A 24,293-nucleotide genomic window follows, 5' to 3' on the forward strand; every position below is an offset into this window, starting at 1 on the left:
CTCCTTCTTAGTCAAATAGCCCTTACACAGCCTGGATGTGTGTTTGGGGTCATTGTCCTGTTTAAAATAAATGATGGCCCAATTAAACGCATACCGGATGGAATAGTATGCCACTGCAAGATGCTGTGGTAGCCATGCTGGTTTAGTATGCCTTCAATTTTGAATAAATCCCCAACAGTGTCACCAGCAAAGCACCCCCACACCATTACACGTCCTCCTCCATGCTTCACAGTGGGAACCAGGCATGTAGAGTCCATCCGTTCACCTTTTCTACAAAGACACGGTGGTTGAATCTAAAGATCTCAAATTTGGACTCATCAGACCAAAGCACAAATTTCCACTGGTCTAATGTCCATTCCTTGTGTTCTTTAGCCCAAACAAGTCTCTTCTGCTTGTTGCCTGTCCTTAGCAGTGGTTTCCTAGCAGCTATTTCTTTGTCGCTCCATTGGGAGACCCAGACAATTGGGTGTATAGCTTCTGCCTCCGGAGGCCACACAAAGTATTACACTTTAAAAAGTGTAACCCCTCCCCTCTGCCTATACACCCTCCCGTGCATCACGGGCTCCTCAGTTTTATGCTTTGTGTGGAAGGAGGCACACATCCACTCATGCTTTCCCATTTTAGTCAGCAGCAGCTGCTGATTTTATCGGTTGGAAGAAAAGAGGGCCCCCACAGGGCCCCCGGCATGTTCCCTTCTCACCCCACTACGTCGGCGGTGCTGTTAAGGTTGAGGTACCCATTGCGGGTACAGAGGCTGGAGCCACATGCCGTTTTCCTTCACCATCCCTTAGAGGCTCTGGGAGAAGTGGGATCCTGACCGGTCATCCATTTACTGGGACCGGGCTCCCTCCGCAGCCCCTGTGGGAATCTGACGGACAGGAGTCTATGTATCCTCAGGGACATGGCCCTGCATCTAAAGGTACTCTGTGTCCCCATGGGGACTGTGCATGGAGCGCTTGTTTCACAGACGCTGCAGCAGCTGCTGGTTTGTGAAGACCGGGACTTCCGCGCCGACCGAGCCTGTTTGTCGGCCGCGGTATTAAATTTAGTCCCCGGCTTCATTGCGGCCTAGTACCATAACTCCCGCCCCCGGGCCTGCCAGTCAGGGGTAAGGGCGGGACGGTCGACCTGACGTCGGCAGTGAGGGCTGGAGCATACTTTAGGTTTCCTCCCCCCCCCTCACTGATCACTGTGGGGCCCCAGATTCCCGCACTTTACTAGTCGCCGCCCACGGCTCCCTCCTCCCCTGAGAGCTCCGGCAGCCATTTTTACACACATTCTGCCGGTGGAGGATTTTCAGGAACGAGCTCTGCAGCTCTGGGAGACCTAAGGCAGGGAATCTGGTGGACACACACTCCGCTTTGGGCGGTCGGTAAGCCACACCGGTCACCCGGTGCTGGTCCCCCTAGGGTGCCAGAGTGTGTATATATATATATATATATATATATATATATATATATATATATATATATTTATATATATATTTATATATTTATATATATATTTATATATTTATATATATATTTATATATTTATATATATATTTATATATTTATATATTATATATATATATATTATATATATTTTCTCTGTGCGGCCGGGTTGTTTACTTTTGGCTATATACCCTCAGTGATCACTCTCCTAGGAGACAACAGCATGTCGTCCACAAGGAGCAAGGGTGCCAAGGCACAGGGTTATTTTGCCACCTGTACCTCTTGTGCGGCTAAGTTACCTGCGGGTTCAACCTACCCTCACTGTGAGCAATGCTCGACCCCTGTTGCACTTGCTCAGCCGGAGCCTCGGTCACTAGTGGGCCCCTCGGCTCAGGCAGACCCTCCTGCTTCCACTGTCCAAGCGGCAGGGACAGAGTTTGCAGTTTTTGCTGAGAAACTCTGAGTCGCTTTCACAATCCATGGCTCAGTCTATGGACAAATGGTCTGCCAAGCTACTAGAAGCCTTGCAGTCCAGACCGGTCCTTACACAGGCCCCGGGCACTGTTGGATCATCGCCTCCAGGCCCCTCTCAGTCTGCGCCGCAGCGTGCTCCCGGGGTGGCCCCTAGGTCTCACGTGGAGGACTCCTGCCCGGACCACAGTCATAGACAGGCTAAGCGGGCTCGCTGGGAATCTTCCCCGACTTCCTCACGCTGCTCGGGGTCTCAGCTTGAGGACTCTCTGGAGGACGAGGCGGACGTCGCAGCTCAGGGCTCTGACCCTGACGTTGCCCTCAATCTTGATACACCTGAGGGGGACGCCTTAGTAAATGATCTTATATCGTCCATCAACCAGGTGCTAGATCTTTCTCCCCCACCTCCACCTGTAGAGGAGTCGGCTTCGCAGCAGGAGAAACACCAGTTTAGGTTTCCCAAACGTACACGGAGTGCGTTTTTCGATCACTCTAACTTCAGAGATGCTGTCCAGAAGCACAGAGCATTTCCGGACAAGCGCTTTACTAAGCGCCTTAATGACACACGTTACCCCTTCCCCTCTGACGTAGTTAAGGGTTGGGCTCAATGTCCCAAGGTGGATCCTCCAGTCTCTAGACTGGCGGCTAGATCTGTAGTATCAGTTGCAGATGGCTCATCGCTCAAGGATGCCACTGACAGGCAGATAGAGCTCCTGGTGAAATCCATCTATGAAGCCACAGGCGCGTCTTTTGCCCCGGCCTTTGCAGCCGTGTGGGCACTCCAAGCTATCTCAGCTTGTCTGTCTGAGATCAATGCGGTCACACGTACCTCTGCTCCGCAAGTTGCGTCTTTGACTTCTCAGGCGTCGGCTTTTTCGTCCTACGCCATGAACGCCGTCCTGGACTCTGCTAGCCATACAGCGGTAGCATCCGCTAATTCGGTGGCAGTCCGCAGGGCCATGTGGCTACGCGAATGGAAGGCAGACTCTGCTTCCAAGAAGTTCTTAACCGGTTTGCCGTTTTCTGGCGACCAATTGTTTGGCGAACGATTGGATGAAATTATTAAGGAATCCAAGGGAAAGGACTCGTCCTTACCCCAGTCCAAACCGAAGAGACCTCAGCAACGGAAAATACAACCGAGGTTTCGGTCCTTTCGGCCCTCAGCCAAGTCCCAATCCTCCTCGTCCAACAGGCCAGAGAAAGGCCAGAGGAACTCCTATGCGTGGCGGTCTAAGTCACGCCCCCAAAAAACCGCCGGAGGCACTGCCTCCAAGGCGGCCTCCTCATGACTTTTGGCCTCCCCGAACCGCATCCTCGGTCGGTGGCAGGCTCTCCCGCTTTTGCGACGCCTGGTGGCCACATGTCCAAGACCGATGGGTGAGAGACATTCTGTCTCACGGTTACAGGATAGAGTTCAGCTCTCGTCCTCCGACTCGTTTCTTCAGAACATCTCCGCCCCCATCTCGGGCCGGCGCACTTTTTCAGGCTGTGGGCGTTCTGAAGACAGAAGGAGTGGTGATTCCCGTTCCCCCTCAGGAACATGGTCACGGCTTCTACTCCAACTTGTTCGTGGTGCCAAAGAAGGACGGATCATTCCGTCCCGTTCTGGACCTCAAACTGCTCAACAGGCATGTGAGCACCAGAAGGTTTCGGATGGAATCTCTCCGCTCGGTCATCGCTTCGATGTCACAAGGAGACTTCCTAGCATCAATCGACATCAAGGATGCTTATCGCCATGTGCCGATCGCACCCGAACATCAACGCTTTCTGCGTTTCGCCATCGGGGACGAACACCTTCAGTTCGTGGCACTGCCTTTCGGCCTGGCGACAGCCCCACGGGTCTTCACCAAGGTCATGGCATCCGTTGTGGCGGTCCTGCACTCTCAGGGCCACTCGGTGATCCCTTACTTAGACGATCTCCTAGTCAGGGCACCCTCCCGGGTGGCGTGTCAACACAGCCTGATCGTCGCTCTGGCGACTCTCCAGCAGTTCGGGTGGCTCATCAACTTCCCAAAGTCCAAGTTGACACCGACCCAATCACTGACTTACCTCGGGATGGAGTTTCATACTCACTCAGCGGTAGTCAAGCTACCGCTGGAAAAACAGCTTTCGCTGCAGACAGGGGTGCAATCTCTTCTTCGCGGTCAGTCACACCCCTTGAGGCGCCTCATGCACTTCCTGGGGAAGATGGTGGCAGCAATGGAGGCAGTGCCCTTCGCGCAGTTCCATCTGCGCCCACTCCAATGGGACATTCTCCGCAAATGGGACAGGAGGTCGACGTCCCTCGACAGGAACGTCTCTCTTTCCCTTGCAGCCAAAACCTCTCTTCAGTGGTGGCTTCTTCCCACTTCTCTATCGCAGGGAAAATCCTTCCTGCCCCCATCCTGGGCTGTGGTCACGACGGACGCGAGCCTGTCAGGGTGGGGAGCGGTTTTTCTCCACCACAGGGCTCAGGGAACCTGGACTCCGACCGAGTCTTCTCTTCAGATCAATGTTCTGGAGATAAGGGCAGTGTATCTAGCCCTAAAAGCGTTCCACTGGTGGCTGGAGGGCAGGCAGATCCGCATACAGTCGGACAACGCCACGGCAGTCGCGTACATCAACCACCAGGGAGGCACGCGCAGCCGTCAAGCCTTCCAGGAAGTCCGGCGGATTCTGCTGTGGGCGGAAGCCACAGCCTCCACCATCTCCGCAGTTCACATCCCGGGCGTAGAAAACTGGGAAGCAGATTTTCTCAGTCGTCAGGGCATGGATGCGGGGGAGTGGTCTCTTCACCCAGACGTGTTTCGAGAGATCTGTCGCCGCTGGGGAACGCCGGATGTCGATCTCATGGCGTCACGGCACAACAACAAGGTCCCGGCCTTCATGGCACGGTCTCAAGATCACAGAGCTCTGGCGGCGGACGCGTTAGTTCAGGATTGGTCGCAGTTTCGACTCCCTTATGTGTTTCCTCCTCTGGCGATGTTGCCCAGAGTGTTACGCAAGATCAGATCATACTGTCGTCGCGCCATTCTCGTCGCTCCAGATTGGCCGAGGCGGTCGTGGTACTCGGATCTGTGGCATCTCACGGTGGGTCAGCCGTGGGCGCTTCCAGACCGCACAGACCTGCTGTCACAAGGGCCGTTTTTCCATCTGAATTCTGCGGCCCTCAACCTGACTGTGTGGCCATTGAATCCTGGCTCCTAGCGTCGTCGGGTTTATCTCAGGATGTCATTGCCACTATGAGACAGGCCAGGAAACCAACGTTTGCCAAGATCTATTACAGGTCGTGGCGGATCTTCTTGTCCTGGTGCTCTGATAAGGGTTTTACTCCCTGGCCTTTTGCCTTACCCATTTTTCTTTCATTCCTTCAATCCGGAATGGACAAGGGTTTGTCACTCGGCTCTCTCAAGGGACAAGTATCGGCGCTCTCAGTATTTTTTCAAAAGCGCCTGGCAAGGCTTCCGCAGGTCCGCACGTTCCTGCAGGGAGTTTGCCACATAGTTCCACCCTACAAGCGTCCGCTGGAACCCTGGCACCTTAACAGGGTGTTAATGGCTCTTCAAAAACCACCTTTCGAGCCGCTGACAGATGTCTCTTTATCACGTCTTTCGCAGAAGGTGGTATTTCTTGTGGCAATTACCTCACTCCGAAGAGTGTCGGAGCTTGCAGCGCTGTCATGCAAATCCCCTTTCCTGGTTTTTCACCAGGATAAGGTGGTTCTGCGTCCTGTCCCGGAGTTTCTCCCTAAGGTGGTATCTCCTTTTCATCTCAATCAGGATATCTCCTTACCGTCCTTTTGCCCTCATCCAGTTCACCAGTGTGAAAAGGATTTGCATTCATTAGATCTAGTGAGAGCACTCCGACTCTACGTGTCTCGCACGGCGCCCCTGCGCCGTTAAGATGCGCTCTTTGTCCTGGTCGCTGGCCAGCGTAAGGGTTCGCAGGCTTCCAAGTCAACTTTGGCTCGGTGGATCAAGGAACCGATTCTTGAAGCCTACCGTTCTTCGGGGCTTCCTCTTCATTCGGGGCTGAAAGCCCATTCTACCAGAGCCGTGGGTGCGTCCTGGGCATTGCGACACCGGGCTACAGCTCAGCAGGTGTGTCAGGCAGCTACCTGGTCTAGTCTGCACACCTTCACAAAACACTATCAAGTGCATACCTATGCTTCGGCAGATGCCAGTCTAGGTAGGCGAGTCCTTCAGGCGGCGGTTGCCCACCTGTAGGAAGGGGTCGTTTTTCGGCTCTCTTTTATTGAGGTATTCTTTTACCCACCCAGGGAATGCTTTTCGACGTCCCAATTGTCTGGGTCTCCCAATGGAGCGACAAAGAAGAAGGGAATTTTGTTTACTTACCGTAAATTCCTTTTCTCCATCGTTTCATTGGGGGACACAGGACCATGGTTATGCTGCTGTCACTAGGAGGCTGACACTAAGTAAACAGAAAAAGTTAGCTCCTCCCCAGCAGTATAACCCCTGAGCCAGAGGCGGACTCAATCAGTTTTTTGCTTAGTGTCGTAGGAGGCTGATGTGGGCCGACTGGGCCCTCTTCAGCCACTTGATTTTTTGCGTATGTTTTTTCTTTTTTCTCTCGGCGGCGCTCGTCGCTCTCATCTGTTGGAATTCTCTTTTTCTGCAGGTATCGTTTCTCTACCTCAGCCCTCGCAGCCCGTGTGGGTACCACTCCCCTGGGTCGCAGAAGCTTGAGTTCTCGGGCCCTCTCCCCCGTCCAATTCCACGGTACCACTCCCGGGTTGGCACGCTGGGCTAATCCTTCCTGGGCACCTCCTATTCACCCTGCGGTATCACCCCAAAGGGTGCAAGGGGCATACAGCAGGGACTGGACCTCGCAGCGCGTCTGGATGATGATGGGGCCCGCAGCGCTGCTTCACTACAGGGGGCTCCCTGCCCCCACCGGCGTCCACCTCCCTGCCTGCCTGCCTGCCTGCCTGCCTCATCCTTCTGCGGTCCGCAGCCTGCACACTGGCAGAGGCTACGCCGCCGACCAGGTAGGACACCCCCTCCTACCTTCCCCCAGGCGGTTACAAAATATAGGCCCCGGTCCGGGCCTACTCACCGGGCGCCCCGGCCACGTCCTCTCCCAGCGCTGGAATCCACACTGACGGCCGGTGCACGGATGTCGCTGCCGCGCCGCCGCCCCCACAGGTAGAACCGCCGGTTTCTACATTACCCTGCGCTGGCTGCTTCTATTTAGGCTCCGGCCTGGGCCTAGTCACCGGACGCCCCGGGCCGCATCGGGCGACAGAGCGCACGCACTGCCGCCATCCGGTTTTCGCAGCTGCGCCGCAGCCACCGCTCGCTGGCAGGACAGCCGGCCGGTACCCTCCATGCTCCGGCAGCCTTCAAAATTTAGGCCCCGGCTTCGGCCTTGTCCCCGGCGTCCTAGGCCCGCCTCCTGCCGCAGCGCGATTGGCCGCCGGCCGCTCGGTCTCCACCCTCCTCCCAGCCCCAGGCATCACAGGAGGGGGCGGTGGAGGTTTTTTCCCGCTCTCCTCGGCCCCCCCCCACCTCCAGCCTCCTCAGCATCCATTTTTAAAAAAAAAAAAAAAAAAAAAAAAAAAGAGACTGACTATAGCAGTTCCCCTAGTCTGCGGATTGCTGAGGCTACAGCAACCCTCATATGGGGGAAAAGTAGCCAACATTAGCCACGTTCTCTGAACGGTAGTGGTTGTTTCTGTTTCTTTTGTCATGGGCTCAGTTTATTTCAATATGTAAAGGTAGACATATATGTATATATATGTATATTAACTCTTACGAGCACAATACAGGTTGAGAATTTAATTAAAAATTATGGGATTTGTTTGATTCAATGGGAATTTTTTCTGCAGCATAATGTGTGAACCTGTCTTTTCTTGGACCATGACTCATTGTTTGAGATCCTACATGTGCTTTTTTTATGATGGTTGTAAATTGCTCTTTTTATTCTTAGTAAAAACATACTTTTTGATATTTGCAAAAAGTACATGGTTGCATTCAAGACTCCCCCCCTTTTTTCTTTGTGTTCAAGGTTATTGTTTGAGTCTGCGATATAAGTTCTAAATAATGAAAATCTGGAAGTGGTTTTTCTATGTACATGTATATATATATGTATATTAACTCTTACGAGCTCTTATTCGGGTTCTTGGTTTGCATAAGAGGTACAGTTGGTTTAGGGCTGTTCTCTCAGTTATGAATTGCCCCGAACGTTGTCACATTAGTGCTTCCAGCTTCCGCGGCCCCTGGCACTGCACGCACCGGTATCCCGCACCGGCAGGCGGGTTGGCGCCCTCTCTCAGACCCCGCATACCCGTGCTGACGTCCCTCGGGTGGGTGCGCATGCGCTGCGTCCCCGGGCTGTCGCTCTGCCGTAACCATCCGCAATAACGAATAACGTTTGGAACACCATTCTAAGTCTGAACTGGGTGCAAAAAACCTAAAAAAACATCACTATGGGGAGATAAGGTATGCACACCAGTGACTATGTAAGGGGAATACATGGAATAGCAGAAACTGCTGTGTGAATACTGACTTGAAAAATCCAATAGCTATGTGTAAGAGTGAAAATGTGAAAAATGGAATCTGCATTACTGCCATGAACATATGAATCAAGAGAAATTTAGCTACTGAATTGATCAATGCAATAGAGCCCCAACACTACGCCAAAGTATTTCTCTACGTTGGGGTCCCTAGCTTGTGTGTGTCCTCTCATGCAGTTAAAAAACTTACCGTGTATGGGAAGCTGAGACCCAGGCTATTTATGCGTATTATATGGATTGGCAATAGGTGTGGTGGGGAGGGTTCACAAACGAAAAACTACTAACAATAACGAATAACGTTTGGAACACCATTCTAAGTCTGAACTGGGTGCAAAAAACCTAAAAAAACATCACTATGGGGAGATAAGGTATGCACACCAGTGACTATGTAAGGGGAATACATCGAATAGCAGAAACTGCTGTGTGAATACTGACTTGAAAAATCCAATAGCTATGTGTAAGAGTGAAAATGTGAAAAATGGAATCTGCATTACTGCCATGAACATATGAATCAAGAGAAATTTAGCTACTGAATTGATCAATGCAATAGAGCCCCAACACTACGCCAAAGTATTACTGTATAAGTGTTGGGGCTCTATTGCATTGATCAATTCAGTAGCTAAATTTCTCTTGATTCATATGTTCATGGCAGTAATGCAGATTCCATTTTTCACATTTTCACTCTTACACATAGCTATTGGATTTTTCAAGTCAGTATTCACACAGCAGTTTCTGCTATTCCATGTATTCCCCTTACATAGTCACTGGTGTGCATACCTTATCTCCCCATAGTGATGTTTTTTTAGGTTTTTTGCACCCAGTTCAGACTTAGAATGGTGTTCCAAACGTTATTCGTTATTGTTAGTAGTTTTTCGTTTGTGAACCCTCCCCACCACACCTATTGCCAATCCATATAATACGCATAAATAGCCTGGGTCTCAGCTTCCCATACACGGTAAGTTTTTTAACTGCATGAGAGGACACACACAAGCTAGGGACCCCAACGTAGAGAAATACTTTGGCGTAGTGTTGGGGCTCTATTGCATTGATCAATTCAGTAGCTAAATTTCTCTTGATTCATATGTTCATGGCAGTAATGCAGATTCCATTTTTCACATTTTCACTCTTACACATAGCTATTGGATTTTTCAAGTCAGTATTCACACAGCAGTTTCTGCTATTCCATGTATTCCCCTTACATAGTCACTGGTGTGCATACCTTATCTCCCCATAGTAACCATCCGCAAGACTGGTGCATTCCCCCCGGTGAGTTGGGTCCCGTACTAAGGATCTTTTCCTCTGCCCAAGGCGGACCCGCCAGGTCTCGTCTTCTGCGCCCCCAGGGTTCACCTTACTCCCCAGGTCCAGACTGCCTCTCCTCTAGTAGTCTTTCGACCTCTCGGGGATGGCCCAGGCGTTTCCACCTCTGCTGGACTTCGAGCAGGAGTACCGGGATGTTTGGCGCATGACTAATAGCCGGGTAAGGATGGGGAGTCAAGCCTTAAAGGTACGGACAGTCCTTCTCTACGTGCACGCACCGGGGGAGGTGAGTCCCGTACCAGGGACCTCACCCGCTGCTCGAAGCGTACCCGCCAGGTCTCGCCTTCGGCGCCTCCCCCTGGTTTTTCCTTCATTCCCAGGTCCAAAGCTCCCGCTCGTCCAGAAGCCTTCCGACCTCTCTGGGGATAACCCAGACGTACCACCTCTGCTGGATTCCGAGCAAGCGCCGAGGTTCGGCGCATGACGATTAGCCTGGAAGATACGGTGAGTCAGACCATAAGGCCACGGATAGTTCTCTTCTCCTCTCTGAGCACACAGGTCTCCTTTAAGACTTTTCTAGAGGACCCATGATGTTTGTCAGTGGACATCCAATAGTTCGCAGAGCTACTGCTCCTTCACAGACATCAGCCAGACTGGACGTTACCAGCGGTAAGTCTTGTTATTGTCTTTATTCATTCTCCAAGGGGCTCCGGAGAGAAGTGGCATGCCCCCCTGCGATCGACCCGCCAGGTTGCCTCTTGGCTTATCATCCCTAAGGTGACGTCTCTCAGGGACTACACGGTCTCCCTACGCAGAGGACTACATTCCATCTCTGCCGATCAGAACTGGTTGACATCTTCGGTAAGTTCCTTCTCATCATAGCCCTGGCACTTTAACAGCTTCACGGCCTGAGCCTATAGCAGCAGTGTGACCACACGTCGAGGCCTCTGCCTCAGGAGCTGGATCGCGGAGGCGACATCTAGAGAGTCGCTGACCTTCCTTCCGCCTTTAGGTGAACGTCCCTTCGGACATAGGTTAGTCCAGTGGATCCCCTAGACTACGTGAGGGAAGTGTACATCTCTCCCTAGGCTACGTGAGGGAAGGGCACATCTCTTCCCAGCATCGGCCCAGACGCTCAGGATCGTCGCCTTCACCGCTCGGCTCCTGTCCGTTCGAGCCGCAACCGTCACGGCGCCTCTATCTCTCATCGTCATTTCTCGCTACTAGGGCAGCTGCTCCACCGGTTGGAGTCCTTTCAGATCCCGGCCCGGTAGATCATCCCCTTAGGCATGTTTTTCGAGACCGCCATAGGGAAGTTACTCTTCACGCTGGAGTAGTTTTCCTTCCCCGCACCAAGTTGGGTTCGATAGGTTAGTCCGCAGCGGCTGGGGGAGGTGATAGCGGTGGTACACTTACCGGTGTTCATCCTTGCCCTTCCAGAGGTCCCCACCGAAGAACGGAGATAAGTAGCCTCCGTCGGCCCCGGGGGATCCGCCTTTCCCTTCCTAGTGGACCAGCTTTCGTGTCCGGTCCCTGGGAAGATCCCCTCTCCGTCTCCTCTGGGGAATAGCATCAACCATTACCAGTCCCCTATGCTAGGGTGGGCTTGTCCACTTTTCCACAGCACGATCCCGAGGAACACCCCCTATGTGTGGTCTCCCCGTCAGCATTCCAGGATTTCAGATCCATCCGGTTAGACTGGTTACGTTTTCTTCACTGGGGCGAGGTTGTTCCGGTCAGGTTCCAGTCGGACCATGACACAGCGGTGGCGTGCATCATCCACCAGGGAGACGCAGGAAGTGTCGTGAAAAAGGAAGAGGTCTAGAAGATCTTGCTCTGGGCCGGATCTCGCGCTCTCTAATCTCAGCAGTTCACATCCCTACGTCTCCAGCCAGATCTACGACGAAGGAAGACCTCCAGTCGTGGTCCTAATTGCCCCCCGATCCAGCTTTCTAGTCAACGGCACGTCTAGGGTGCCCCCCTTTTCTGCGCTAGGTGACGACGCCCTCGTCCGGCTGTGAGGCCGGTTCATTTATTCATTTTCTTGGGCATCTGCCTACGGCTTCCCATGATCTCGAGCTTCTCAAGAGGGACCGAGGCAGAGGGTGGCTATGGAGGGGCCCAGGCGAGCATAGTTCACAGAAGTCACTTAATCCACTCGCAGAGGCCCTGTGGCGCTTTCCAGACCGTCCAGTTCTTCCGTGTCGAGTCCTCTCTGCCACCAGGACTTAGAACCCCTAAGTTTCCCGACCTTAAGAGCGGATCCCGGGTTCTTGCTCGCACAGGCCGGTTGGCAAGAAGGATGCAGACAATGTTGGAGACCGGGGAGCTGGTTCCCTCGAAAATGTATTACCACACGTGTGGAATTCCTCCGGGGTGTAAAGAGCACATCTTCTTTCCTCTCTCTCTCGCTCCTTTCCTGCACTACTGCCATGCTGACAGTCAGATCTGGATGCGGCTTTCTAGCGCGTCCCTCTAGGGGCCTGGTGTCGACGCGGTCATTTCAGTTCAGAGGCTTATCACTTCTCGTCCCACGACCAAGGTGTTTCACGCAGAGAAGCGTCCTTTTGGCTCGGCGGCATCGCCGTCCACTAGTGACGTGGGACCTTAATCTAGCGATGGGTTCACCTCACGGCTCTCGGTTTGAGCTTTTCCGAGGGCTTCTTACTCCCACATGTTTGGATAGGTGGGCTCCTCGTGACCGTCTCCTTGTCTCAAGGGGCATCAGGGCGGACAGCTCTCTCTTGTTGCCTTTGTTCCCCCCCTTTTTTTCCAGGTCCTCCAGTAGGGCAAGGGGGGTGCTCCGGCCACTACCCTCCCTTCGGTCCAAGGCAGCCCGCCTTCCTTCCAGATAAGGTGTTTGGGGTTTCGGGTTCGGTTCTAGTACCTTCTCTCAGCCTGAAAAGAGCCTAGTCCGTTCCTGAACGGGTACGAGCCCTCAGTAGGTTGTGCCCTCAGGACCGCACTTTCGGTCTACTCCGACAGTCAGTTCATCTTTTCAGGACAGTTCCTCTTTTCATCCGGTCCCAGGAGGCGCATGCTGGCGCCCAGGGCTAAGATTTCCATAGGGATTCTTCCGTCATAGGTGAAGCCTATTGCATGGAAAACGGACCTCCGCCGTTTTTTTCTACCGTCCAAGGAGAGTCTCTTGGATGATTGGACTACAGACGTTGACGGACCGAGGTCTGCCGGGCCTCCTACTGGTCTAGTAGGCAGACCTTTACTAGTTCCTATCAGGTCACACCCAAGCTTTGGCAGTGGCCAGTCTTGCCGTTATCTTTGCGGGCGGCAGTAGCACACCTGTAACAAGGTAGGTAATTGTAGGTCTGGGTCAAGCCCGACTGGAGGTAGCGGTTTCCTACCGATCTCCGGTGATGGTTCTCTTCCCACCCAGGGACTGCTTTTGGACATCCCATGGTCCTGTGTCCCCCAATGAAACGATGGAGAAAGATAGATTTTTGTGTACTCACCGTAAAATCTCTTTCTCTGAGTCTTCATTGGGGGACACAGCACCCACCCTGCTTGTGTTTTTTGAGTTACATTTTACCGGTCTGTTGCCTCAGTGGCCTTATTCCCAGGCCATTGGTCGCACGTCTATTTGGTTATAGTTTTTTCCTTGTCTTATTCAGGATTGTTTGGTTCTTTTCCTACTGCTTGTGCACTAAACTGATTGAGTCCGCCTCTGGCTCAGGGGTTATACTGCTGGGGAGGAGCTAACTTTTTCTGTTTACTTAGTGTCAGCCTCCTAGTGACAGCAGCATAACCATGGTCCTGTGTCCCCCAATGAAGACTCAGAGAAAGAGATTTTACGGTGAGTACACAAAAATCTATCTTTCTTCTAGCTCCTATTGGGAGACCCAGCACCCGCCCCTGTTCCCTTCGGGCTGTTTGTTCTTTTGTGTACATATGTTGTTCATGTTGAATTGTTCTTTTGGTTCATGGTCTTCAGTTCTCCGAACATCCTTCGGATTGAATTTACCTTAGACCAATTTATAAGTTTCCTCCTTCCTGCTTTTGCACCAAAACTGATGAGCCCGTGATGCACGGGAGGGTGTATAGGCAGAGGGGAGGGGTTACACTTTTTAAAGTGTAATACTTTGTGTGGCCTCCGGAGGCAGAAGCTATACACCCAATTGTCTGGGTCTCCCAATAGGAGCTAGAAGAAAAGGAATTTACGGTAAGTAAACAAAATTCCCTTCTTTACCATGAAGGCCTGCTGCACAAAGTCTCCTCTTCATAGTTGTTCTAGAGTGGAGAAGATGTGTCCAAACTTTTGGTCTGTACCGTGTGTGTGTGTGTGTGTGTGTGTGTGTGTGTGTGTGTGTGTGTGTGTGTGTGTATGTATATGTGTATGTGTATATATATATATTATATATATATATATATATATATATATATATATATATATATATATATATATAATATTATAAATCTGTGTGTGTGATAATATAATTATGGTATGTATATAGATAGATCTATTTATCTGTGTGCAGCCGGCTGTCAAAGTGCCAGGGAGTGCTTACTGCTGCCACTTGCAATGCCGTGAACAATGACAACCACTCCTCTGTGACTGCTGAAAGCTTGCGGCTCCTGGGAGCCAAAAAGTTAATTTTCTCTCTGTAGCTGAGTATGCATTCAATACCCCATTCTCGACATATAGGGTACATTTATGCCATATGTCATGTCCTGGTCTTTGATGCTGGCTCACACTCCGAGCTTGCATCTTTCCCGCCACATGATGCCTGATTAACCCCTTCAGCCCCCGGGCACTTTCCGTTTTTGCGTTTTTGTTTTTTGCTCCTTTTCTTCCAAGAGCCGTAACTTTTTTATTATTCCGTCAATCTTGCGGGACGAGTTGTACTTTTAAATGAAATCATAAGTTTTACCATATAGTGTACTGGAAAACGGCAAAAAAATTCCAAGTGCGGAAAAATTGCAAAAAAAGTGGGATCGTACAATAGTTTTTGGGATATTTTATTCACGGTGTTCACTATATGGTAAAACTGATGTCTGGGTGTGATGCCTCAGGTCGGTGCGAGTTTGTAGACACCAAACATGTATAGGTTTACTTGTATCTAAGGGGTTAAAAAAAATTCACAAGTTTGTCCAATAAAAGTGGCGCACGTTTTGCGCCATTTTCCGAAACACGTAGAGTTCTTATTTTTTGGGATCTATGGCTCAGTGATGGCTTATTTTTTGCGTCTCGAGCTGACGTTTATAATGGTACCATTTTTGCGCAGATGCTACGTTTTGATCGCCTGTTATTGCATTTTGCGCAAAACTTGCGGCGACCAAAAAACGTAATTTTGGCGTTTGGAATTTTTTTGCCACTACGCCGTTTACCAATCAGAATAATTGATTTTATATTTTGAAAGATCGGGCATTTCTGAACGCGGCGATACCAAATATGTGTATATTTATTTATTTTTTAACCCTTTAATTTTCAATGGGGGGAAAGGGGGGTGATTTGAACTTTTAGGTTTTTTTTGTTTTTTTTTATTTTTTAAAACTTTTTTTTTTACTTTTTTTTTTTATTTTACTAGTCCCCCTAGGGGGCTATAGCAATCAGCAATCCGATCGCTGATCGCTATCTGCTGATCACAGCAATACCGCTGTAATCAGCAGATTCACTCACTTTGGTTTTCCCTCTGCTCTCGGCCGAGGGAAAATGAAAGTGAAAGATCATAGCAGCAGGCGTCATCACATGACCCTGTGCTACGATGGCAACCACCGATAGTCACGTGATAACACACGTGACTTCCGGTGGGGGCGGCGGTGAGTAACAAACATGGCCGCGCGCATTTAAATCTTGCTGCCAGACTTTGGCAGCAAGATTTAAGGGGTTAATGGCCGCGGGTGGAAGCGATTCCACCCGCGGCTAGCAGGCACACATGTCAGCTGTTGAAAACAGCTGATATGTGTGCCGATCCACGCCGCCTGCCCGCGGCAGGGGGCGGGGCTTAACGGGACACGATCCTGGACGGATAGATCCGTCCAAGGTCGTGAAGGGGTTAAATCAGCCATCAACAGTCTCTAACTGCTGTGGGTGGAGTGGAGCCCCCGTGGCTGTTCACATCGGCGCCTGTGATGTGCTGGTGGGGCACGGATGGCTTTATATGACAGTCAAGGATCTGCTGAACACCCCCTTGCCTGTCATTAAGATACTCCTGTGAAAGCCAGCGTTTATCTAGCGTTCATAGGAGATTGTGGTTTTCACTACACATAAGTGCTGATGCAGTTCTACTCATGGCACAAGCAGAGATGATCGCAGCTTCAAGGGCCCTAAAAAGACTATTAAATATAGTGTAAAATAAAGTTTTTAATAATATGAAAAGTCCTCCTCTTTGTGCCCCAGTAAAAAAAAAATACACATATTTGGTATCGCCGTGCTCATAAAAGTCCAATCTATCAAAATTTGAAATAGATTAATCCAGTCCGTAAATATCGTGATAAGAAAAAAAGAAAGAAATATCAGAATTACGCTATTTTGGCCTCCACAACATTGCAATCAAATGCAATGAGAGGAGATTAAAACGTAACAAAAATACTATCAGTAAAACCGACCGTTCAGGCCACAAAAAATGAAGTAATCACAGTGGTCCATATCCCAAAAATTGAAATTGATGCAGGTCTCATAAAATGTCGACCGACAAGGATTTTGTTTTACAAAGTTCCAAATTTTGTTCCCACTTAAATAAATAAAAGAAAAACTGTGCATATTTGGTATTTATGTCATCACACTGCCCCGGAGAATCATATTACCAGGTCAGTTTTACTGCACAGCGAGCATGATAGATAAAAATAAAATACAATTGTGAAATTGCACTTTGTTGCAATTTCAGCATACTTAGAATTTTTTTGCCAGGTGCATCTCCTAATAAAATGAATGGTGTTATTCAAAAGTACAACTCATGCCACAAAAGACGAGCCCCCATAAGGCTATCTGGACAGAAAAAAATAAGTTATGACTCTCAGGAGGGAAAATGTAAGCGTGCCCCAGGGATAAGCATTGGACTGCTACTATCCTACACATTAAACCTATGGCTGCAGATTAAGGGTGTTTGAGGAGTTGACGGGTTCCCTTTTAATACTCAATCTTTGAAAGAAAAAAAAAAAATAGTATTTCCAAAATGAATGCTGTGAGGTCCGCCCCACAGTGGGCTCCAGACATCCTGTACAAGTGTGAATTGTATTTTCTATTGTGTAATGAAATGCTCAGCAGAAAACGTAAGACATTAATTACAATCTTTATAACGAAGTCTTGTCACTGCTGTGATTTGGTTTCCAGCTAGCTAATGGCATGCGTCATCTAGAAGACATTTGACTGCCGAATGTATATTTACGACATGTCCTACATTCATTATAATTAGTGATTGTCCAGACTGAAATGAAAAGCCTGCAGCCACTCAATGTAGCAGACTGCTTAATCATGACAGTGTTCTTTGTACACGCTATCATGATTCCACTGTTCTGGAAAATGGTCACCACTATACAGGCGACTTGCATACTTGCAGTCTTCTGCCGACTAGTCTCATCCAACATCTCAGTTCATTTCTTTTTCGAAGGAAACCAGATGAGACTAGTCAACATGTAACCGCAAGTATACAAATCACACTGTCTGGATTCAGCAGTCTGCAGTTATACTGAAATAAATGTGTTTTTACATCAGTCTTAGTTCTTGGCTCTTTTTGAAAATCAAATCGGGAGGAATTTACTAAACCAACATTTTGTACTGTGGTTTGGGATTTTTCGGGCAGACTTCTGCCACTTATCTGATAAATGCCCCCTATAGTCTGCTAGTAGCAATCTATGTATCTATTTATTGACATTAATCTATTAATCTATATATTAACATCATTTAAGTGATGTGTCCTTATTTGCAGGTATTAATGGGCAGAGTTCCTGATAGAGGTGGTCGACCAAATGAAATAGAGGCTCCTCCTCCAGAAATGCCTCCCTGGCAGAAGAGACAAGATGGACCCCCACAAGGTGGTAGAGGTGGTGGACGAGGTGGTTATGAACAGTCTTACAGTGGTCGAGGAGGCTATGAACATGGCGGCGGTCGGGGAAGCTATGAACATGGCGGCGGTCGAGGAGGCTATGAACATGGCGGCCGGGGAGGCTATGAACATGGTGGAGGCCGAGGCAGTTATGAACACGGTGGTGGTCGAGGTGGCTATGAGCAAAGCGGTGGTCGGGGCGGAGGACGTGGAGGATATGATCAAGGTGGTAACAGAGGTGGTAGAGGAAGCAAAGTTCAAGGAGGCTGGACAGATGGTGGTGGCAGTAATACTGGTGGACACTATCAAGATAGTGGCTATAGAGATTCTGGATTTCAAACTGGGGGATACCAAGGTGGCAGTGGATACCAAGGTGGTGGCTATCAAGGAAACAGTAGTAATTACCAAGGAGGTGGAGGAGGAGGAGGATATGGTGGCTACCAAGGCTCATCCTACTCTGGAGGTGGATTTCAGGGTGGAGGCTACCAACAAGACAACAGATATCAAGACGGAGGCCATCAGAATGACCGAGGTGGTGGCCGTGGAGGTGGCAGGGGAGGACGGGGTGGCCGTGGAGGAAGAGGAGGACATGGTGGTGGTTGGGGTGGTCGTGGCGCACAGAGCTACAACCAAGGGGGTCAATTTGAGCAGCACTTTCAACATGGAGGCTATCAATATAATCAGTCTGGTTTTGGACAAGGCAGGCATTACACCAGTTGAGATTATTCCAGCTATGGTTATAGTAGAGCTCAGGTAATAAGAGTAACACACGGATCAGAAAAGTTTTTTGTTTTTTTCTTTTTTTGATCAGGTTATTCCATCTGACACATAACCAATTACATGTGTGGAATCAAATAATAAAATCTTATTCCTGAACGCTTTTTTTTTTTTCTCTACACCTTTCATACAACACAGTATTTGGGCTGAATTTCTCAGACTTCTCTCTCTATTGAGCTCGTGGAGAATGGTAATATTACCACTAACCATACAATTCTCATTTAGGCTATGTGCCCACGGGACAACGTACCCACGGATTTTGCCGCAGGTTTGTCGACAGGTTTACCGCAGCTGCTGCCCGGAATCCGCAGCAATCCATTGCTGCGGGATTCGAGCATTTTTGTTGCGGTAAATCTGCGGAACAAGTGCGGAAATACCGCGGAAGTCCCGGCCTCTATCTCCAAAGTGGAAAGGCGGGACATCCACAGATATTTCCGCATGAATAATTGACATGCAGTTACGTGCGGCTGCAGGAAATCCGCAGCATATTCCAGAGCCGTACATACCGCAGCATTGATACAGCCCTCCCCAAATCCCATAGGATAACACGGGGAGTGTCTGTACTTGCGCAAACCTGCGGATTTATTTGGAAAATCCAGATTAATCCACAGGTTTTGCGCCGCAAAATCCGTGTGTACATTGTCCCGTGGGCACATGGCCTAAGAGCTGACTGTTTCATGACATAGGACCAAGATACAGGTCAAGCTTTGTACAGGATCGACAAAAAGAACGTTTTATGCAGGTCTACATATCTTTCTGGAGTCTTCTTCTTTTTTTTTTTTTTTTGGCCTCTTCTGTATTGCCATTTCCATATCTTACATTTCTACTTTACTCTAATTCTACTTTTTTTTTTTTTCTTTTTTACATTTTACCTATAGTAGTATTTTGGGCTGATACATCACTTTCAATGGGAGCTACTAAAGGGTTTGTTCACAAGGTCCTATCACGACATATAGACATAAAAAGTGGACCCCTCTATCAGTCAGATTTAATGGGACTCTTTCAGCAGGTTTTTGTTAAGTAATCTAATCTGAGAGCACCATAGTATAGGAGCAGAGTCCCTGATTATAGTGATGTGTCACTTACTAGGCTGGGTTTTGCTGTTTCTATGCAATTGGTGTTTTATCAGGAGATTATTACTACAGAACAACGTGGCATATGTGCAGGGTGGTCTAACCACAGCCCCCAGCACTGATTAGCAGCTCTGTCACTATAGAATGCACACAGAAAGCTGCCTATCAGTGGTGTTTGTGAGGCTATACACAGTTCAACAACTGAGCTCTGCTAGATCAGCAGAGAAATCTGTGACTGTCATAACTGCTGCACCAGAATACTCAGCGATACCTTGCTGAAATCGGGGTCTTTGTCCCTACCTCCAGGTGCAGTCAGATTACATAGAAAAACCTACTGACAGATTTCCTTAACAGCTCTTAACAAGCACCTGCTGTCTTGATCCTGCTCTGTATATTTGGCTGGCTCCACACATTCGACATTTATGTTCTGGGGATGGACAGCGATGTAGACTGTCCACAGGTCTCCTGACTGGAACTCAACAGCTTCACATATAGTCTAGAGTTGTCTGATCTCAGTCTGTACTCTCATTGTGAAGCCATCCTAAGAAGAATGACCATACATTTAAAGGGTCTTCCCTACAACAGCTGTTGCAGAACAAGTAAGCAGCCAAAACAGCTTTTCTGGGGGTTCGGACAGCCGGACATGTTATAATCTGCTGATCCGGTAGAAACTGATGGACATGTTATAATCTGCTGATCCGGTAGAAACTGATGGACATGTTATAATCTGCTGATCACTGCATAGACTGTATTAGTGTGGTCTTCTTAATGTCCCCATACACATTACAATAAAGTTGGCAAAACTTGCCATAGTCGGCAGGACCGCAATCTAATGTGTATGGGGGCCTTCCAGATCTCTTCTGACATACAATGTTGGCGGATCAAAGGATCTGGCAAGCTGGATTTCCAATGGCCAACTTTTGTTCTCTTGGATGTAAGAGGAATTTGGTAACGTAATCCCAAACACATGAGCGCTCAGCCCAGCCAAAAGTTCCTGTGTTTTGGGTGTTTGGGGGTGATTTTTTTTATTTTTATTTTAGGGTTTGTTTGTTTTTTTTTGTATGAACCATAATATGTATGGGTACTATTTGGAAAATCTGCAGAGAACAATGCAGATTACACCCTGGATTCAGTTGAGGAATTGCTTTACTTTAACATCAGTCTTAACTCTTTGCCTTGCAAAAAGTGAAATTCGTGCTCCAATCTGCAGCATAAATCGATCTGCCAAATCCACAATGCTACCAATTTACTCTGAATTGTCTCTGCATGGTGTAGATGAGAATCCTCTAAATTTCATCCACAGTGTTGCCATTGTAATTTGTTCAGAAATCCACTGCAGGTCCGACCTCTGTAAACCAGTGTGGAAATATCTGCAACATAAGTGTTTTTTCTATCGAACTAGAAATGTGGTTTTCTTTAAATCATCTATTAATATTATCCTCACAACATTTGTTTCTTCTGAATCTACACAACTTTAAAATTATGACTTAAATGTCACATTTTCTGGAAAGTTCCATTATGTATTGACACCCTAAGAAACATCACTTCTAGTATACATACAGATTGTCCCACTATTGCGGATCGTGACCCTCCATATATGCAAATATACAGAGCCGCACATGATTACAGGAGTGATGTTACTGCTATTATGCAAAGGACACTTTGATAGCATTATCTTCACTGTAGAAAGTAATGGGTTAAGGAAGTTGTCACTTTTATTTATAGTATACTATATGGCAGGTTACACAGTTACACTTGTCTGTGGTCTTCAGTCCCAAATGGAGCAATACAGTGGTGGTTGTGTTACTGCAGCTAACAAAGTACATGTAGTATTGAAGCTTTAGAAAGTTATTCCCAAAGTCACAATTCATCCCCTAATTGTATGATAGGGGATAACTTGCCGATTGCTAGGGGTCCCAGTTAACGTGAAATTGGGTCTCTGGAAGCCTGAGAATGAAGCGCTGCAGCCCAGTCTCAAATGGAGTAGAGGTGCCCATGTTTGACCTCCGCTTAATTCAAGACTGGGCTTCACTGTCCCATATTTTTTTTGTTTTGTTGTTGTTTTTGAGTCCTAGAGCCTTGATTTCGGCACCTCTGAAAATGTAGTGCTCTAGCTTAAATAAAGTGGAGGAGCACAACTTCAACATCTTCTCCATTCATTGTCAATGGGGACAGCTGGAAATAACCAAGCACTGGACTTGTCTTTCTCCAGCACTGTCATAGACAAAGAGTGGAGCAGACGTTGGGCATCTGCACTTCCACTCCAATCAAGATGGGGCTATATAGAGCCTCGTTTTCCGGGCTCCCAGCAATAGGCAAATAGTCCGCTTTCCTATAGATGGGAAATCTTGATTTTGGGAATTACCCTATTAATTTCTCTACTGTTTTTACTTTGACTGTCCGGGTTTCTTTTCTGATAGGTTAGACTCCATTACATGAGCTCTACTGTAGACAGCAAAGCAGTCCAGAACAGCCCTAAAACACATTTTGTGTTTAGCCATAGGGGACTATGCGATTTTAGCATGGTATATAAGTGCAGTTATCACCTATTCCTCCCGAGGTTTTTTTGGGGGGGGGGTTTCTTTCATTTTTGTTTTTTGGGGACTGTGCCGTGGTAGCTCTCCATTTTATTTAATTGTTTTCTTAAATAAATGCACTACGACTTGGGCATAGAAGTTTATGCCCGGGCATTTTCTCTATGAATGCTGCAGGAAAACAAAGCCTGTGTGGATTTCTAATGTTTATTAAGCCGTGACCAAGAGCCACATAATGCTTCTTGCTGGATTTTCTTTGTACCTAAAGCATTGTGAAGCTGTGAAAGAAGCCTACTCTAAAGAATGCTGATTGTATGAAAGGTGAGCAATAAAGTTACTGAATGATTGCAGTTTGGTTTTATTTGTTTTTCTTTTTAACTTTAAAAGGCTTGTCCGGTTAAGATACGTTTTCGCCTTAGCTGCCGGATAGGTAATGACTTGCTGATCAGTGACTGTACACAATTAGCAGATAGACTTCTCCGGCAAGGACCTTTGACTCCCAGTACAAAAATGGCATCAGGAATGAATGGAGCAGAGATCGTACATGCTCAATGCTGCTCCATTCTTATGGAAATAAAAGCGCCCCCATCTAGCAATCGTCTCCTTCTCCATCAACTAGTTATCACTTCTACTATAAATTGGTGGTAAAGAGGTTCTCTGGTTTAAAACAAGTTAAGTGGGATTTTTATCCGATCTTGAAGAATTGACAAAAGGAGCTGGCTGTGGAATTGAATTTGTCATATGTTCTGCTAAAGCCGGATTGTAAAACTGGGTACAACAAACATCAGAGCTGGAATGACAGTGATATAAATGCAAATGTTAACAGTAGTGTAAAGGCCCCGTCACACTAAGCAACATCGCTAGCAACATCGCTGGTAACGAACAACTTTTGTGACGTTGCTAGCGATGTTGCTGTGTGTGACATCCAGCAACAACCTGGCCCCTGCTGTGAGGTCGTTGGTTGTTGCTGAATGTCCTGGGCCATTTTTTAGTTGTTGCTGTCCTGCTGTGAAGCACAGATCGCTGTGTGTGACAGCGAGACAGCAACAACTAAATGTGCAGGCAGCAGGAGCCGGCTTCTGCGGAGGCTGGTAACTAATGTAAACATCGGGTAACCAAGAAGCCCTGTCCTTGGTTACCCGATATTTACCTTTGATACCAGCCTCCTCCGCTCTCACTGCCTGTGCTGCCGGCTCCTGCTCTGTGCACATGTAGCTGCAGCAGACATCAGGCAATTAACCCGATGTGTGCTGTAACTAGGAGAGCAAGGAGCCAGCGCTCAGTGTGCGCTGCTCCCTGCTCTGTGCACATTTAGCTGCAGCACACATCGGGTTAATTAACCTGATGTGTGCTGTAACTAGGAGACTGGGGGCTGGTCACTGGTTGCTGGTGAGCTCACCAGCAACTCGTGTAGCCACGCTCCAGCGATCCCTGCCAGGTCAGGTTGCTGGTGGGATCGCTGGAGCGTCGCAGTGTGACAGCTCACCAGCAACCTCCTAGCAACTTACCAGCGATCCCTATCGTTGTTGGGATCGCTGGTAAGTTGCTTAGTGTGACTGGACCTTAAGTATAAGGGCCAATATAATGACTTCACTGTAATCTGTTTTGGGGCCCTGTGCACACTTCACGGTTTTTGCTGCGGTTTTGTTGCATAAATTGCTGCAGAAAATGTTCATAACCTTTCTGCAGTTACTCCCCAGCAAATCCTATGGTAACAAAAAATGGTGTGCGCACTACGGTTTTTTTTTCCCCTACAGGTTTTTCTGCACAACTTCTGCAGAAAAAAGAATGTGCATGTCACTTCTTTTCTGCAGGTACCTGCGTTTTTTGCCATACATAATGGTAAAAAAGCGCAGGGATTAATCCTTGGAAAAAACGTGGGTGCGGTATTCTGCCAGAGGGTGCAGATTTTTCTTAAGAAAAGTCCATTTTCTATTGCACACATAGCCTTAAGCATTTTTTTTAACGCTGCGCTTTTGTGCATTTTTGGCAGCAAAAACGCACAAAAAAAATCACCCGTGGCAAAAAAGCACCGGTAAACGCATGCGTTTTTACCGCATTTCGGTGCGTTTTTGGCTGCGTTTTGATCACTGCGTTTTGCTGCGTTTTTTCCAATGGATTGCATGGGGGAAAAACGTAGGAAAGAATTGACATGTCCATTTTTTTTTATTTTTTTTTTTAGCTCAAAAACGCAGCTAAAAAGTTGTGTGCAGACAGCAAAAATGAAAAGT

At 48.3% G+C, this 24,293-nt stretch overlaps 1 protein-coding gene across 1 annotated transcript in view; it reads left to right on the top strand.

Annotated features, from left to right (window-relative positions):
• FAM98A (family with sequence similarity 98 member A) overlaps positions 1-22,412 on the top strand; it is a 61,016-nt gene extending 38,604 nt beyond the window's left edge. The window contains exon 8 of the mRNA XM_075339497.1: positions 17,562-22,412. Coding sequence (XP_075195612.1) covers positions 17,562-18,398 — 837 coding nt within the window. The 3' untranslated portion in view covers positions 18,399-22,412. The remainder of the gene's footprint in view (positions 1-17,561) is intronic.
• The last annotated feature ends 1,881 nt before the right edge of the window (positions 22,413-24,293 follow it).

Source organism: Anomaloglossus baeobatrachus, chromosome 3 (assembly GCF_048569485.1).
Source record: "Anomaloglossus baeobatrachus isolate aAnoBae1 chromosome 3, aAnoBae1.hap1, whole genome shotgun sequence".
Taxonomy (NCBI): domain Eukaryota; kingdom Metazoa; phylum Chordata; class Amphibia; order Anura; family Aromobatidae; genus Anomaloglossus; species Anomaloglossus baeobatrachus.